Genomic DNA, 14,921 nt, shown 5'->3' on the forward strand with positions numbered 1-14,921 from the left:
CCACATGCGCTGCCTCCGACGCATCCTCGGCATCACCTGGCAGGACAAAGTTCCAAACAACACAGTCCTGGAACGTGCTGGAATCCCTAGCATGTACACACTACTGAAACAGAGACGCCTGCGTTGGCTCGGTCATGTTGTGAGAATGGATGATGGCTGGATCCCAAAGGATCTCCTCTATGGAGAACTCGTGCAAGGAAAGCGCCCTACAGGTAGACCACAGCTGCGATACAAGGACATCTGCAAGAGGGATCTGAAGGCCTTAGGAATGGACCTCAACAAGTGGGAAACCCTGGCCTCTGAGCGGCCCGCTTGGAGGCAGGCTGTGCAGCATGGCCTTTCCCAGTTTGAAGAGATACTTGGCCAACAGTCTGAGGCTAAGAGGCAAAGAAGGAAGGCCCATAGCCAGGGAGACAGACCAGGGACAGACTGCACTTGCTCCCAGTGTGGAAGGGATTGTCACTCCCGAATCGGCCTTTTCAGCCACACTAGACGCTGTTCCAGAACCACCTTTCAGAGTGCGATACCATAGTCTTTCGAGACTGAAGGTTGCCAACTGTCTGTCAACAGTAAACGTAGTATCATTGTGTTAGCAGCAACTATGACTAGCTCCACACTCATCTCAGTTTGCTCTTGGTGGGAGTGATAGATTTTGAACAATTTCTTTTGCTTTCTGACCTCTGCTGTAACCAAAAGTATCACAGAGCTGCTAGTACCATTACAGGTAAGCCCAGCTCTACGAATGGCAGTCTTCTAGCTATACTCTGTGAGCAGTCATCTTCTCTCCCTCCTCCATGGCTGTGAGATGGAGCAGTCACTTAACTCTCTGCTAATTCAGGAGTTAAGACCAGAGCAGGTTAATAGAGGATTGCCAGTCAGCCCAAGGTAGGATGCCATGTTTTTTCAATGTTGAAAGTATTTGCAAGGTTGAACAAGGAAACTGTTGTATGTTGATTGTAACACACAGCTAAGCCAGTGGTGGTGGTGATGTTACCCACAGTTTTGCATTTTTCACAGGGTGCAAACCTGTCCCAGCGGGGGAACCCCGAACAGAATTTCCTTCATAATACTTAAAATTGTTTTAGAAGTCAAACTTCTCCCTTTTCAGTTGTGCCATGAGGCTGTGACAGCTGCTCGGCCAACCATATACTGAAACATGCACATCTTGCAGTCATATGTCACAGAATAACAAGTCCAGTCTTCAATAGCTGTAGGTTAAAACCGGGGAAAGCTGAAACGCTAGGTGAATTTCTGCTATTTTAGCTCTGGGGAATTCCATAGATACTTTCACATTCTCTTTAAGGTACCAACAGCTCATTGCATACAAAGCATAACTGCACTTTCAAATGTGTTTTAGGTACATGTAAGAAATCATAGCCATGCCATCCATAACTGATAGAGATAGGCATATGAAGAGTTGTATCAAGCAGTATTTCTTGGTGCACCCAAATGGCTTTCTTCAGAATAAATCAACATATAGTCACAGATGATACAGATTTTTAAGTGTATACATGTAAATATCACATATGTAGGTAATATATACGTAAATTTTCATAATATATATGAAATTATGAGGGTTTGCTCCAATTCACATCCCTTCATATTTGCTTAGACCAAATGTCATTTTCCATTATGCTGCCCATTCATTCAGTTTGGAAAGATCCTTCTGGAGCTGTTAGCAATCTGTTTCAGATGTCCCCATCCTGAATCATTTCTGCAAGCTTGGCTACCTCCATCTTGGCTCAAGATCATTTATGAATGTTAAATAGCATCAGTTCCAATAAAGAGTAGGTGAGGGCCATAGTTTATCCCATTATGAAAATGATCTGTTTATTCTTACTCTCTGCTTCCTCTACTGATCCTCTTATCCAGTGACAGCTAAGTTTGCTTAGAGACCTTGGTAAGGAATTTTTTTTAAGCATTTTATAATCCAGGTTCAAGTAACGCATACCAGACTGTCCCAATCTACAAGTTTAACACTTCCCCAAAATTGTTTACTCAGAGATAAAGCTTGTTCAACCAAGTTTCCACTTCTTGTTGCACCTTTTGCTAAGTTAGTAGCTAGATTATTTTAAGTGCACTAGGGTGCAATCCCAACCCCTTATGTCACTGCTTTTCAGCACTGGCATAGCGGTACTGATGGGACATGTGTTGCATCCTGCAGTTGGGTGTCACTCATGGAGACCTCCTCGAAGTAAGGGAATGTTTGTTCCCTTACCTTGGAACGTCATTGCCCTTATGTCAGTGCTGGAAAGCACTGACATAAGGGGTTAGGATTGTGCCCTAAGTTGCTTTCCCATTGGTCACTTAGACATTCCTTAATTGCTCTCAGTCCTTTCCTAAACCTGGGCTGGGAGGATTTACCTACTGGCTTTCTAGAGTGCAGGCTGTGCTTGAAAAAAATGGGGGGGGGGGAGAGGAAGCTGCTAATTAAAGGTAGTCTTGAAAAGCTCAGTATCAGATTATATAACAGTATCAATGTTCCCACTGGATAGGCTGTATTAAAATTGCATTTTAGGTCGATCCTCCTTATCCAAGGATTGGGGACCATGGATTTAACTCACCACAGGTTCTGAACACACAGTGGACGACTGGACCTGAGTTTCTGGATGTGACCAGAGAGTGGCTTTCTGAGGCTTCTGCCAGAGGTGCAGAAAGGCCTCCAGGAACTGGAAGTGCCTTTCCAGCACCTCCAGAAGCCTGAGGCTCACAGAGGCTGTGCACCTCCAGACACAACCAGAGGTCATTTTGGACCAACTTGCAGATTCACTTATCTTTGGGTTTTGGTATCTGCAAGGGGTCTGTCTGGCAACGAATCCATCGCTGATACTGAGGTCTGATTGAAGACCTTTGAAGACTACTTTGAAGTAGTACATTTAGCAGGGGGAAGATCAAGGCTTCCTATTCTCAGAACAGATGACTCTTTGCTGGTGTCTTTCTGCTTTGTGAATTTTTTTGTTGAAAAGCTCTTTTTCGCTCAGGCTTCAATGTAACAGTGCTCAAACCCTGAAGTAGATAGACACATTGTGGGCCAGTTAGGCAATATTTTTAACCTCAAACCAACAGAACACTGTAAAGGATATGCACTCTGTGGGCACACACATCCCTTAGCTTCTCCTCGCTTCCACATGAGTTCCTTAAATTGTATGTGGGGAAAACAGATCTGAACCATCCATATACACAAGTGTCTTAAACCTACTAGGCTTAAGCACACGTATAGAAAAGTGACTCAGATTAAACTGGCCCTCCTCCACAGTGGGTAGCCCAATGCTAATTGGGTGCCCAGCCAGTGGAACATGTGTTCTCCTAGCATTAGCTGCTGTAAAGCATTGTCTGGCAGCACATGTTGCCAGAGTATTGTGGGAAGGTTGGAGGTTTTTCTGTGCGTACCAACATTTCTGCAAAGACCACCAGAGCAGGTTTTCGCACAGTGGTAGAACAGGGTGGGGAGGGCACTGGGAGAGTGGAATGGTGGTGGGGAGGAGGGTGGACAGGGCTCAGGAGGGGATGGGATCAGCAGCAGCACTTGCCGAATCCCAACCCCCTTCCTGGGCCTGATCCACTTTCACAGTTCAACTTGAACTTACACCAGCCATTCATCTGGCACATATCTAAGTTAACCCATAGTGGCTACTGGGGCTTACCCTGGGGCAAAAGGACAAATGTCCCCATACCCCAAGGAGACCCCCAGCAGTCAAAAATCCCCCACTGGATGCAGCAGAAGCTATATAGTTGTACTACTGCATAGCTATGCAGGGATCTAGATAGACTTGGACTAGGAAGGCATTAACTGGGTTCAGAGAGGAGGGGATAGGACATGCAGGTATCAGGAGTGCACATACCCTGTTCTGTGTGGGGCCATTTTGGGATTTCAAACATCATCCAGACTGATCCTTGGATTAAACACAATGAGGCAGCAATGTTGCCCCCTCCCCAACTGAGAGCAGAAGCAGCAGTCTGGCCAGAACAGCAGCATGGGTGGGTGATACTTGACATTTGTTGCTGAGGTGGCTCAGTAACATTTTCAAGGAAGGGGGTATATCTCTTAGGCTTGTCACAGCCCTTAGTAGACAGCGGCTACAGCAGCAACCAGATCATCTGAAGGAGAGGGCTTCTGTTAGTTTTGCGCCCCTTAGTTGTGACTTTGTTTCATTGCAATTTGGGGGGGGGGGCCTTTAAATTGTTTCATGACATTTTGAAAGCCCCTTTGGGTTTACAATATCAACAGTAAGACTGGGTATCAGCATTTCTACTAAATAAATGTCGTTTAGCATGGTTAGGCCCACTACAGACATGAGGGTAAATCACACTTCACTTTTGATATTCCATTGTGGTCTACCAGTTGTGAATTCTGTCCCTGTATTGGAATTTTGTAGAGTTAGACATAATTCAGAATAACACAGGAATAAAATAAAAGCAGCAATGCGGGTACGAATAAAAAATGATTCCTGTATTTACAGTCACAAGTCTGGAAGTGAAAACTCAATGTTTTTAATTGCCATCGTAATGCCATTGAAATGCTTTAACGTGCAGAGGAGGAAGTTTAATCATCATCATAACGACAAGAGCACAGCTGGTAAAGTAAAATGCACTGCCCAATTTCTCCAAACTGGCCACTAAACTAACAACAGGAAGTGGCTTGTGGTTTGATGTAGCAAAAGCTGGAGCACCTTTCTTATGCAGAAAGGCAACATTAGGCTGCAAGCGGTAACTCCCTTGGGGCTGCAGCATTGGCAGCGGAGTGGGGGAGAAGGGGCAGAGAGTAGGATTAGGCTGTTACTGCCAAACCAACTGGACTTCTTTCGCAACATTTGTCTTAAACTTCTTGAATGAAGACGTGCTTAAGGCTTGGTTCCTGTTCAGCTCTACTTCCAATGCTTTAGAACAGGGATTCCCAAACGTCTTACCTTGGCAACTCACAGCATTGCCTGTAGTGGATCAGGTTCCGGCAAGGCCAGGAAGCTGCAAAACCAAATGTCATGCGATCCGGAAGTTGCTTTTGGGACGTGCCACCATGCTCTCCATGTCATTGGCCATGTCATGTCTCCCAAAATGTGTGTCATGATGCACTAATGCAACACACAGTTTGGGAAATGCAACCAATGATGTGGGCAGTGCACATAGGCAACCCCCAGAAGTGACTTCCGGATTATGCACTATTTTGTTCTGCAGCATCCTGGGCTTGGCGGGCCCATGGCCCACCAAAGATCAGTTTGACCCACAGTTTGGGAAATGCTGCTTTAGGAGGTCCTGCATGAAGAGGCTGAAATGTGCCTTCTTTGCATTTTATTTGTGTGGCTTAACCTGAAATATGGTCTTAGAACATAATCAAACTATACCATTTCTTTAAAAAGCTTGTCATATCTGGTGCTGTTGTTTGTTTTTAGTGTATTTTTTAGGCACTGCCAGAAATAACCCTGAGCCCCTGGGCTGGCAGGCCACTCGAGGACAGACTTACTGCATAGTCTCTTCCGGAGCTGGAGATACTTTGACTTTTGCAAAACCTTCTCAAGAAATATCAGGATAATGACATCTGCTTTTTCCTCTATGAGGCGCTGGTGTGCCATGTAAAAGGCGGTCATGAAGCTGCCATCTGCAATGTACCTGTTTGTCAGCACAAATATGGTTTTTCTGCTCATCTGGATGCTTTCAGCCAAGTTATCTAAAACCGGACATCCTGGAAGCCAGTCTCTCTCTTCCAAATACAGGTTGAATTGTTTCTCATCTTCCAGTTTTTCAACTAACTCTTTCTGGACCCACTCAGTGACTGCCTTATCTTTCTTATCATAAGCCACAAAAGCATCGTACACTACGTCAGGTGAAGACATTCGCTTGTAGCCTTTAAAATTGGCAGCGCAAAAGTGATAGAGGTACCACGCATCCCAGAAATACAGGTGGCTCATAACTGTGATGACCATGAGGGACAGAATTACAGAGACAAAGACAAAGTACAGGATCGGGGAGAGGTCCAGCTCGCAGGTATTCAAATCCAGCAAAATCACACTTTTACCTTTCCAGGCACCTGGGCCCTCACAAGTCACATCTGTAGCCAGTAAAGGAATAGTCACATTTGTCTGGTTGATCCACCAGACAAACCACACAAGATCACAATTACAAGTAAAAGGATTACCATGCAAAAGTAACGTATCCAAATTGTTGATAACATCCTTTGGCAAGCTAGAATTCTTCACCTTTTTGATCCTGTTAAAACTGAGATCCAAATATTTCAGCTGGAAAGCGCCTTGGAGAAAATTGTTTGACAACTTTCTGATCCAGTTGTTTTGCACAATGAATTTTTGAAGCGTCTTAGAGCAGTTACTCAGTTCACGGGGGATGGTGCCCAGTTGGTTGTTGCTAAGGTCTAAGATTTCCAGGTGAAGCAAAACTTGAAGTTTCCCCCAGTTGAATTTCTTCATCTTGTTATTGGCCAACCTTAGCACCCTGAGCTTTGAAGGCAGGCCGTCAAATGCATCAGGTGGTATAAAACTCAGGGAGTTGTCAGAAATGTCAAGTTGCTCCAGGCTGGTCAGGTTGCTGAAGAGTGACAAGTATTCTTTAGATCCATCCCGCCATAAAATATCTAAGCGATTCTTTCTAAATTCCAGTGTGTGGAGTGAATCACTTTCCATCCATTTATTAGTGGTTGTTGATATCTCATTCCCATTCATAATCAATTTCCTCAAAGAGACCAAATTTTTGGTAAAATTTAACATGTGAGTGATACCTTCTGCCTGAAAATAGTAGCTGTTATCACTAAGGTCCAGAACTTCCAGTTTTTTCAGCTCTTGAAAAGCCGTTGAATACAACAAATCAAGCCTGTTATTAGAAAAGTCCAGATATTTCAGGCCGGGCAGAGAGAGGAATTCAGTTCCATTTAAAGTTTGGCTCATAGCATTACCTGACAAATTGAGGCACTCAATGTGAGCAAGTTGCTGGAAATCAGAGGGGTTGATAAAAAACATGTTGTTTCTGCTTAAATCTAACGTTTTCCCATATTTGCTACAAGAAGATTCAAAAGGCAAAGAATATGCAGCTTCTGTGTCTTTAGATTTACAGCTTCGAGCACGGTCATCGAAACTAAAGTAACTCACATCTCGCAGTATAAGGCTATTCGAGTGCGCCACTTGACCATTTGAGTGGCCTACTGAGTGCACTCCCAAAGACCTGGGAACAGAGTAAAATCTATTACAGGATTCGTGTGAAAGGGGAGATATTTTATTGAAGGAAAGATTAATGGTTTTAAGAGCTGGAAACTGTTTGAATATACTCAAATTAACATTCCGAATAAAATTAGTACCAAAGTCCAGCACGGTCAGATTTTTAAGGTGAATTAAATTCTCTAGGGCATAGTGATTCAGTTCCTTGAAAACATAGCCTCTGATCCTTAACACTTGCAGATTAGAAAGGTGAGAAAATGTGTCTGACAGTTTCAAATAGGTAGGATACTCTCGTAGATTAAAGTTGAAGGAGAAGTCCAGCTGTACCAGCTTAGGGAGGAACATTAGGAATTGGGCATGCTCAATTTCAGTAGCTAAATAGTTTTGTGAAAGATCGAGCACTTCAAGATTGTTAGTATTTCTAAACCAGTTAGGATCCACTCTTTGAAGGGAGGTGCTGTGTAGTCGCAGAATTTTTAGTCGCTTTAAGGAGTAGAAGGCATTGGGATGGATTGAAATACTTGCATTATGGGGGCATTCTTCACAAGGATAGGGTGCATTGTGGCAGCGAGGGCAGTTGCCACTCAAATCAAGAATTTCCAAATTACTCAGATGGCTTAGATTGCGCTCCCCAACACTGTGAATCTTGTTGTTATAGAGGTACAGTTCTTTTAAAGTGGGTGACAGGTTATCTGGGATCTTGGTTAAATTATTAGATTTCAAGGACAACACTGTTAGGCTGGTCAGGTTCTGGAAAGCGGTTTCCTCAATGTCAAAAGAATCATTGCAGGGGTTGCGATGATAGCAGTTCTGCCCTAGAAAGAGGTATGTGAGGTTCTCCAGCCCTGACATATTCTCTTTCTTGATGGAAAAAATGCTATTGGCTTCCAGGCTCAGTAAGCGTAAATTAGAAGGCAAACCCTGAGGAATGGTCGAGAGTTGATTTCCATCCAAGTACAATGACTCCAAACTGGGGAGTCTGGCAAAACTGTCCCTTTGGATCTTTAGTTTCTCCGTGCACACATGTACCTTCGACCCCAGTCTGACCGGGATGCAGTTGCACCTGAAATCAATCTCCAGAAGTTTCTCAAAGTGCTCAAAATATCGCGGGTCAATCTCTGGGATATGATTAATGGCAAGCGTTAGGTTGGTAACATTGCTAGGAATTCCTTGGGGAAATTCTGTGAGATGACGATCACTGCAATCCACGGTCAGAGAAGCGTCTGAGAGATTAGGAGTCACATCACAGGGCAAGGATTTAGGAAACTGTATGGCTGACATCACCTTTGGAAACAGGGAGGGCACAAAGAAAAACAATATACTTGTGTGCCATGGATGAAGTGCCTAGAGGGGAAGAAAAATGCAAATCATAAGAAACGGAATGAAGGATTTCTTCCAAATATTTGGTTATTGTAAATAGTAAAACAATTGTAGATTGAGGATTCTTGTGTGGTGTAAAATGTTTGTGGTATGTTGTTTCCAGGTGATGGTCTGAGGTGGACCAAGGCCACGTGCTACCCCCTCCCCCACACACACACCTCAGAACACCTCACGGACCAATCAAAAGTAGCCGACATGAACCAGAAGTGGCTTCTGGTCATGTCCAGGAAGTCCTCTGAGGCACTGATTTAGCATCTGCAGATGCTCAAATCTACGGATAAGGAAGGCCCACAATAATAATAATTTGTCCAAAAAGGCAGAATATATGACAGAATAATAAGAACCAGTGGGCATTATCCAGTAGGTGCTCATGAGAGTAACATAAAAACATACATCAGTGTATGCATGAGGTGTAACTGCGGCATCAGCGTTGGCCATACTGTTTAAAGCTACTTTTAAATATTTGAGATACTACTTGCAGGAAATCTAGTTGGCTCCTTGGGCACTCAATTTATCCAGCCATTTAAATAAATGTTTGGTGCAAAGCAGGAGGGGGCTTAGCTTGAAAGTGATCCAAGTTCTTTCTACCCCCGTTGGAAAGAACATGGATCATCAGAAGATAATCATCCCTCCTAACAGCTGGTTCCCCTAAAAATCCCCCTTTTAGCTATTCATGGTGTCACCACCATGCAGAAAAGTCTTCTTGTCTCCCTCCTATAGTTCTTTTGCCCTCCAGAGCAGCATGTCAAGAGTAAAGCAGTGGGGGCGTTGCCGTGCAAGGAGTGGAAAGGCTTTCCCTCCCCATCCCCCTGTTGGGCTTTTGCTATACAAATATGCTGGAAGGTTCCAAATCCCAAGGACCATTGAATCCTTGGAACATTTTGGTCCAACATGTCAGAGTGATTATGGGAGAAAAGAAGGCCTCTTTGCCACTGGAACAGCTGTGGCGCAATACTCTTCTCCTGATGTGCTGCTGTGGAACACACCAAGGTGATGTGACAAGGAAGGAAGAGGAATAAAACTGCTCTCATCCCCATGGGGCACTGCTGCTACCATTTCCTTTGACAGCACTGGTCTCATGAGTGGTAAGGAAAAGGGGAAGAGTGGTGAACTTCTCTGAGCACAGGCCCCTTCTTTGGAGATCTTTCTGAGGCAGCCTAAGTATTTGCTCTAAGACAAAGGCAAAAAGTCAAGCATGGAGAAGTGTGCTGGTGTCTCTAGCCTTGCAGAATTGTTTTAAGAACCCTCTGTTCCTGTCTTTATTGAGGGTACAAACCTCTGGGCTGGAATAGATTCAGCGAAGATTTATAACCGAACTCCACATTAACTTCGTTCTCTATGAAAATTACGATTAAAAAAAACCATAATTGGTATCTTACCATTCTTTTGTGACTATGTTATTTGTTGTGAACTATTCCAATAGCATTCTCCTGAAGGGTAGTATCTATTAATGTATTAAATGACAAACATGTGCTCTGAAGAGTCAAGCTGATTCCTACTGAAACATAATTGGCTAACCAGGATGTGCGCTTTAGCAAACGTGAGTGACCAGGTAATGTAGCAATTGGACTGAAAGGCAGAGGCTTACCTTCATGCCCAAAGGGCTGCACAGGTATTTCTTCTCTTTCTTTGTGGTGTGGAAACCAGAACCATGTTTTCCAATGTACAAGTACCTGTTGAACTGAAGAAAAGGAACTATTTCACACCATGGAGTTTGCTTATGTGACACTGAGTCAGGATGGAGGCACTTTTCTCACAAGAGTAATTAGCAACTCGGTTCTAGCCTTCCGTAATGCGGGCATTGTGGTAGGTATACCAGCATTATGAGGGCCCCATTGGCATGCATGGTTGCTGGTGCAGCAGCTGGAAAGACACATACTGCCAGCAGCGTAGACTGTTCACTGGTGGGGTTCTGACAGTGGAGAGGCAGGAAAGGGGTGGCGATCGGGGTAGGAGAGGGGTAGATGAAACCAGCAGCCACCAGATCCTGAACGTCCAGCAAGCTCCTCAGAGCTACAGAAACTTTCCATTTCCACTATGGAAAAGGTGCAGAAGAAAGTGACCAAAATGATTACTAGGCTGGGGCAACTCCCTTAAGATGAAAGGCTACAGTGTTTGGGAATCTTCAGTCTAAAAAAGAGGTGTCTGAGGGAGGATATGATTGAGAATTCTGCAAGGGATGGATAGAGAGATGCCCTTTTTCCTCTCACACAACACCAGAACCAGGGGAAATCCACTAAAATTGAGTAGGAGAGTTAGGATGGACAACAGAAAATATTTCTTTACCCAGCATGTAATTAGTCTGTGGAATGCCTTGCCAGAGGAAGTAGTGATGGCATCTCACCTGGATGCCTTTAAGAGAGGACTGGACACATTTCTGGAGGAAAAGTCCATCATGAGTTACAAGTCATGATAGGTAAGTGCAAGCTACTGATTTTAGAAGTAGGCTACCTCAGAATACCAGATGCAAGGGAGGGCACCAGGACACAGTCTGTGTATTGTGCGCTCTCTGAAGCACTTGGTGGGCCACTGTGAGACACAGGAAGTTGGACTAGATGGGCCTTGGGTCTGATCCTGAAGGGCTCTTCTTATGTTCTTATACAGAGTTCTGAGGGGTCTCATAAGGAACTCTTCAGTGGCTGACACGGAGGTAAGTACTTCCTCTTCTCACTCCTCTTGCCTGACTTCTTCCCCAGAATGATGTATTGGATGCAGTGGCCAGAGCACCAGCCTTTCTTGGGCAATCGACAGATAGGATTGGGTCATATATCATTCTATCAATTAAGTCACAGTGTCCTGCTAACTGGGCAAAGAGGCACTTTCTCAGGTGGTGCTTCTCTTATATTTAGCATGGGGAGAGCAACTCTTCCTCTTGGCCCCTGCACAGTGTCTTTTCTATTGGCTGTTGCTGGTGTCTCTTCTGTAACTTTTTATATTGTGAGCCTTTTTGGGACAGGGAAACATTTAATTATGTGATTTGGTTGGTAAACCACTTTCTGAACTTTTCTGTTGAAAAGCAGTACAGGTGGTGCCTCTGTATCTGCACGGGATCTGTTCCTGGACACCCATGGTTTTCAGAGCCCATGTGAGTTCTGAATGCAACTGGAGCCCGCAGTGGCCACGCACAACCACCGGTCTGGGCGGGTTTCAGAATGCCTCCTAGAGGCAAAAAACACCATTTCTGGTTTAAAAGGCATTCTGAGGACTGGGGAAGCCCCTGAAGTTGCATCAGTGGCAGATTGTAGGGGGAGGGGTCAGGAGGGTGGCAGATTTAGGGTGCCCTTAACCCCACTGCTACTGCCTCCTTCCAGTCTGCCATGGATACAACCTGCATCAATAACAAGCGGGAAGTGGACCACCCACCTCCTTTCTTTGCTTCTGGTGTGACTTCTTCAAACACAGACATGCGAGATGTCCAGTTTGATTTACAGAAACAGCACAAATGAAGGAGATCCTTCATTCATGCAGTCCCTCTAAATCAACCCAGAAGTCCTGGACTATTGCAACTGAAGAAACCGTGCAAGGGGACCTGTGGGCGGTTGCTTTCTTTTTGTAATTGTGCAGAGGTGGTGGGCCCAAGGTGGCACTGGGCGGCATTCCATGTCATGATGCCACTGATCTTACCTACACTTTTGAATTGCCAGTTGTTAACCATGCATCAGTGTGCTTGCTGGAAGCCACCAGTATTAGCATAGAGATTGCTAATACTAGAGAGCCTTTTGCACTTGCCTCCAATCCTACTGCACAGGCATGTTATTGATTGGACACCACATTACAAAAGTGCTACACAGGGCTGGTCCTAATGCTTGAAACAGCAGGCCAAATACTGCCCCCTTACCTGGTGATGTGCCAGCCTTTGTTCCTCCTGCTCTCCAATGTTCTAGCTCAGCACCTCCCTTCCCTCCACATTTCCTTCTCTTCCTCCTCTCATTCCCCACCTTTTCTAATACAGGAAGCGGTATGAGGAGAAGCAGCAGGGAAGACAAGTTTGGTGGACAGAGATGGGCGCCCCCCCATCAACCTGATACCTGAGGCAACTCCTTCAGCTGGCCTTATGGATGGGCCGGCCCTGAGACTAAGGAGCCCAAACAGCAAGGCATAAAGGCAGAGGAATGAGAAGCAGGGATTTCAGAGAATGTGGAGAAGGCAGATGTGGGGGAGAAAAGGGGGCAAAGAAAGTAAGGAATTAACCCATTTCTGCCCAGCCCACAGGTGTACACATTTGGTCCCTGTTGCTTATATGCAATGTTGAGCAGAAATGGCTTAAAAAAGGAAAGGTCAAGAAGAGAGGACTGCTGGGCAAAACTTCCCAAAATGCTGAAGGACAGAGCCTGTGTTCTGGAGGCAGGATGTGTCTAGGTATGCAGGATAGCTAATTGACTGGAAGCTGAGTGGGAAAAAGAGTCCAGGGAGAAAGTGAATGATTGAAACAGATTAGAGTTGGCAATTTGCTACACAAAGAATGTGGGGCTATCAATTTTTAGATTTTTATCTTTAACAGCAGATTGAACTTCAGAGATTAGCAGGTGGTCCTACTACTATCCAAATCATGAAAAACTTCATCTGCTAACATCTGCAAACCAAGCAAAGGCTCAAGAGCGAACCAGGAGTAAACCATAAAAGTGAGTAAGACCTTCAAACCTGCTTAGGGCTACGCTGTTTGAAATTAGGCATTTTGCATGGAATTGCAGCCTTCTCTCTGCAGACTTCAAAGCTGGGTTCCAGCATCCAGCCAGTCATCAGGATCATGAAACAAAAGCAGCACAGATTTGGAATAAGTGGAGTATGAGAGAGAAAACAGAATCACAGAAAGGAGTAAATAGACATGGAATAGAACACAGAAGAGGGAGACAAATGTTCAGCATGTCTTCTAGTTCCCAAGAGTTAAAGCGACACTTACCATTCTTGGTGACCTTATGTGGCAGAAAGGTGTTGTGACCCAGTGAGGAACTGATGGGATAACAGTAAAAGACGCCGCCCAGATTTGAAAGACCCAGGGTACAAAGCAGGCTCATTCACCAAGCAGAATCATCCAGCAATACTGAGAATGACCCGGGCACTTCTTTTCCCTTCCCAGCCAAAAAGAAACTTGTGAAATGAATAGCATGTGAGGCAGCAGCTACTACTACCCACTTCCTCAGAGGTCTGTATTTCAAATGCACTACTAGAACTTCTCGTTCTTCTCCAATTAAAAATAGCTTGGGGTACTTTTCGGAAAGAAAAAAAAAGTTGTCTTTTGTTCTCAAAGCTTGGAACCTTCCTGAAGCTGCGGTAGCCTTAGTCCTCATCAAGGAAGTAAACCTGTGCAGGAACATCTCTCTTCAAAACATAGATAGGGGCTTATGTACCTGAAAGCTTCTCTGTGCAAAAAAGTTCCTTTGTATGCAGAAAACTAGAGAATCAGTGAGTACGTGGCTAGAACCCTTTCTTCCAACATCTAGTTTTCTATGTGCATGGAATTGCACAATCCCGCTCACCCACCAATATTACGTAATTTCTACCCTGCACAAGCATTGTAGGTATATTAATTAGACAAAGGAATCAGTCTGGACTAACGTTTCAGTTTAATCCTTATTTATGGCATAAGGCTTATGGCAAAATGTCATAATTTAAGACATTTGTCGAAAACAATTTCTCTCTCTCTCTCTTTCTCTCCCCACTCAGACACACACAAATGATTTTGCTGCCTGGAGACTGCAAATACCAGAGGACTGTTAAGTACCCGGCAGGTCACAATATATGGCTGGTGGGCTGCATTCAGCTTGGTAGGTCATCAACTGCAGCCATACTTAGCAAAGGGCTTGCCCATTTTTGCCATGTCTGAAACGCTCAGGATCAGACAATTGCTAACCCACCCATTTTTGAAATTACTTGTTCTTGGAACACCTTTTCTGCTTTGAGAAACTTAAACATTTCATGTTTGATAATTTACCAGTATGCCTATTGGGGGGGGGGGAGGGAATGTGTGAATAAAATACATTGAGATGGAAGGCACAATTATGACTCTGCAACCTGATTTGTTACCTGAAAACCTTGCCTGTTCTTTTATTTGAAATGCCTGCTTTTGTTTTTCGGCCGAATGCATTTAAAACTTTTTGTTACAACCTTGGGTTAGCAACTAGTTTTATAGGAGAACCACTTTGAGGGAGTAGAGGGTAATGGGTCAGGTCCTACAGATTCTCACTATGGTAGTGTTTCTTAACCAGTTGTACCTGTACAACTGATGGTACTTAAAGTGATTTCTGATGGTACATGCGGGATCCCCAAACCCGATAGGTCAACAGCAATTAGAAGACTTGGCTTGACAGGCAGAGCTCCAGCGTGCACTTTTCACATGCTTGAAAAAGCCCTCCCATTCACCTTGAAATTTTTACTGGTGTTTGT

The 14,921-nt window shown here is 44.5% G+C and overlaps 1 protein-coding gene across 1 annotated transcript; it reads right to left on the reverse strand.

Annotated features, from left to right (window-relative positions):
* Positions 1–5,147: 5,147 nt before the first annotated feature.
* LOC136645067 (toll-like receptor 7) lies at positions 5,148–10,131 on the reverse strand. The gene is made up of 3 exons (XM_066621317.1): positions 10,126–10,131; positions 7,190–8,501; positions 5,148–7,153 (listed from the first exon to the last, which is right to left on the reverse strand). Exons 1-3 carry the CDS (start codon positions 10,129–10,131, stop codon positions 5,334–5,336), a joined length of 3,138 nt encoding a protein of 1,045 aa, XP_066477414.1. The 3' UTR covers positions 5,148–5,333.
* Between the last annotated feature and the right edge of the window lie 4,790 nt (positions 10,132–14,921).

This window comes from Tiliqua scincoides, chromosome 3, assembly GCF_035046505.1.
Source record: "Tiliqua scincoides isolate rTilSci1 chromosome 3, rTilSci1.hap2, whole genome shotgun sequence".
Classification (NCBI taxonomy): Eukaryota; Metazoa; Chordata; class Lepidosauria; order Squamata; family Scincidae; genus Tiliqua; species Tiliqua scincoides.

What these genes read in the sequence shown, in the direction of transcription:
- LOC136645067 (XM_066621317.1), bottom strand. An exon ending in TCCCCTTTCACACGAATCCT is followed by an intron (nt 7,154 to 7,189) that starts GTAATAGATTTT and finishes GGTCTTTGGGAG; the next exon opens with TGCACTCAGTAGGCCACTCA.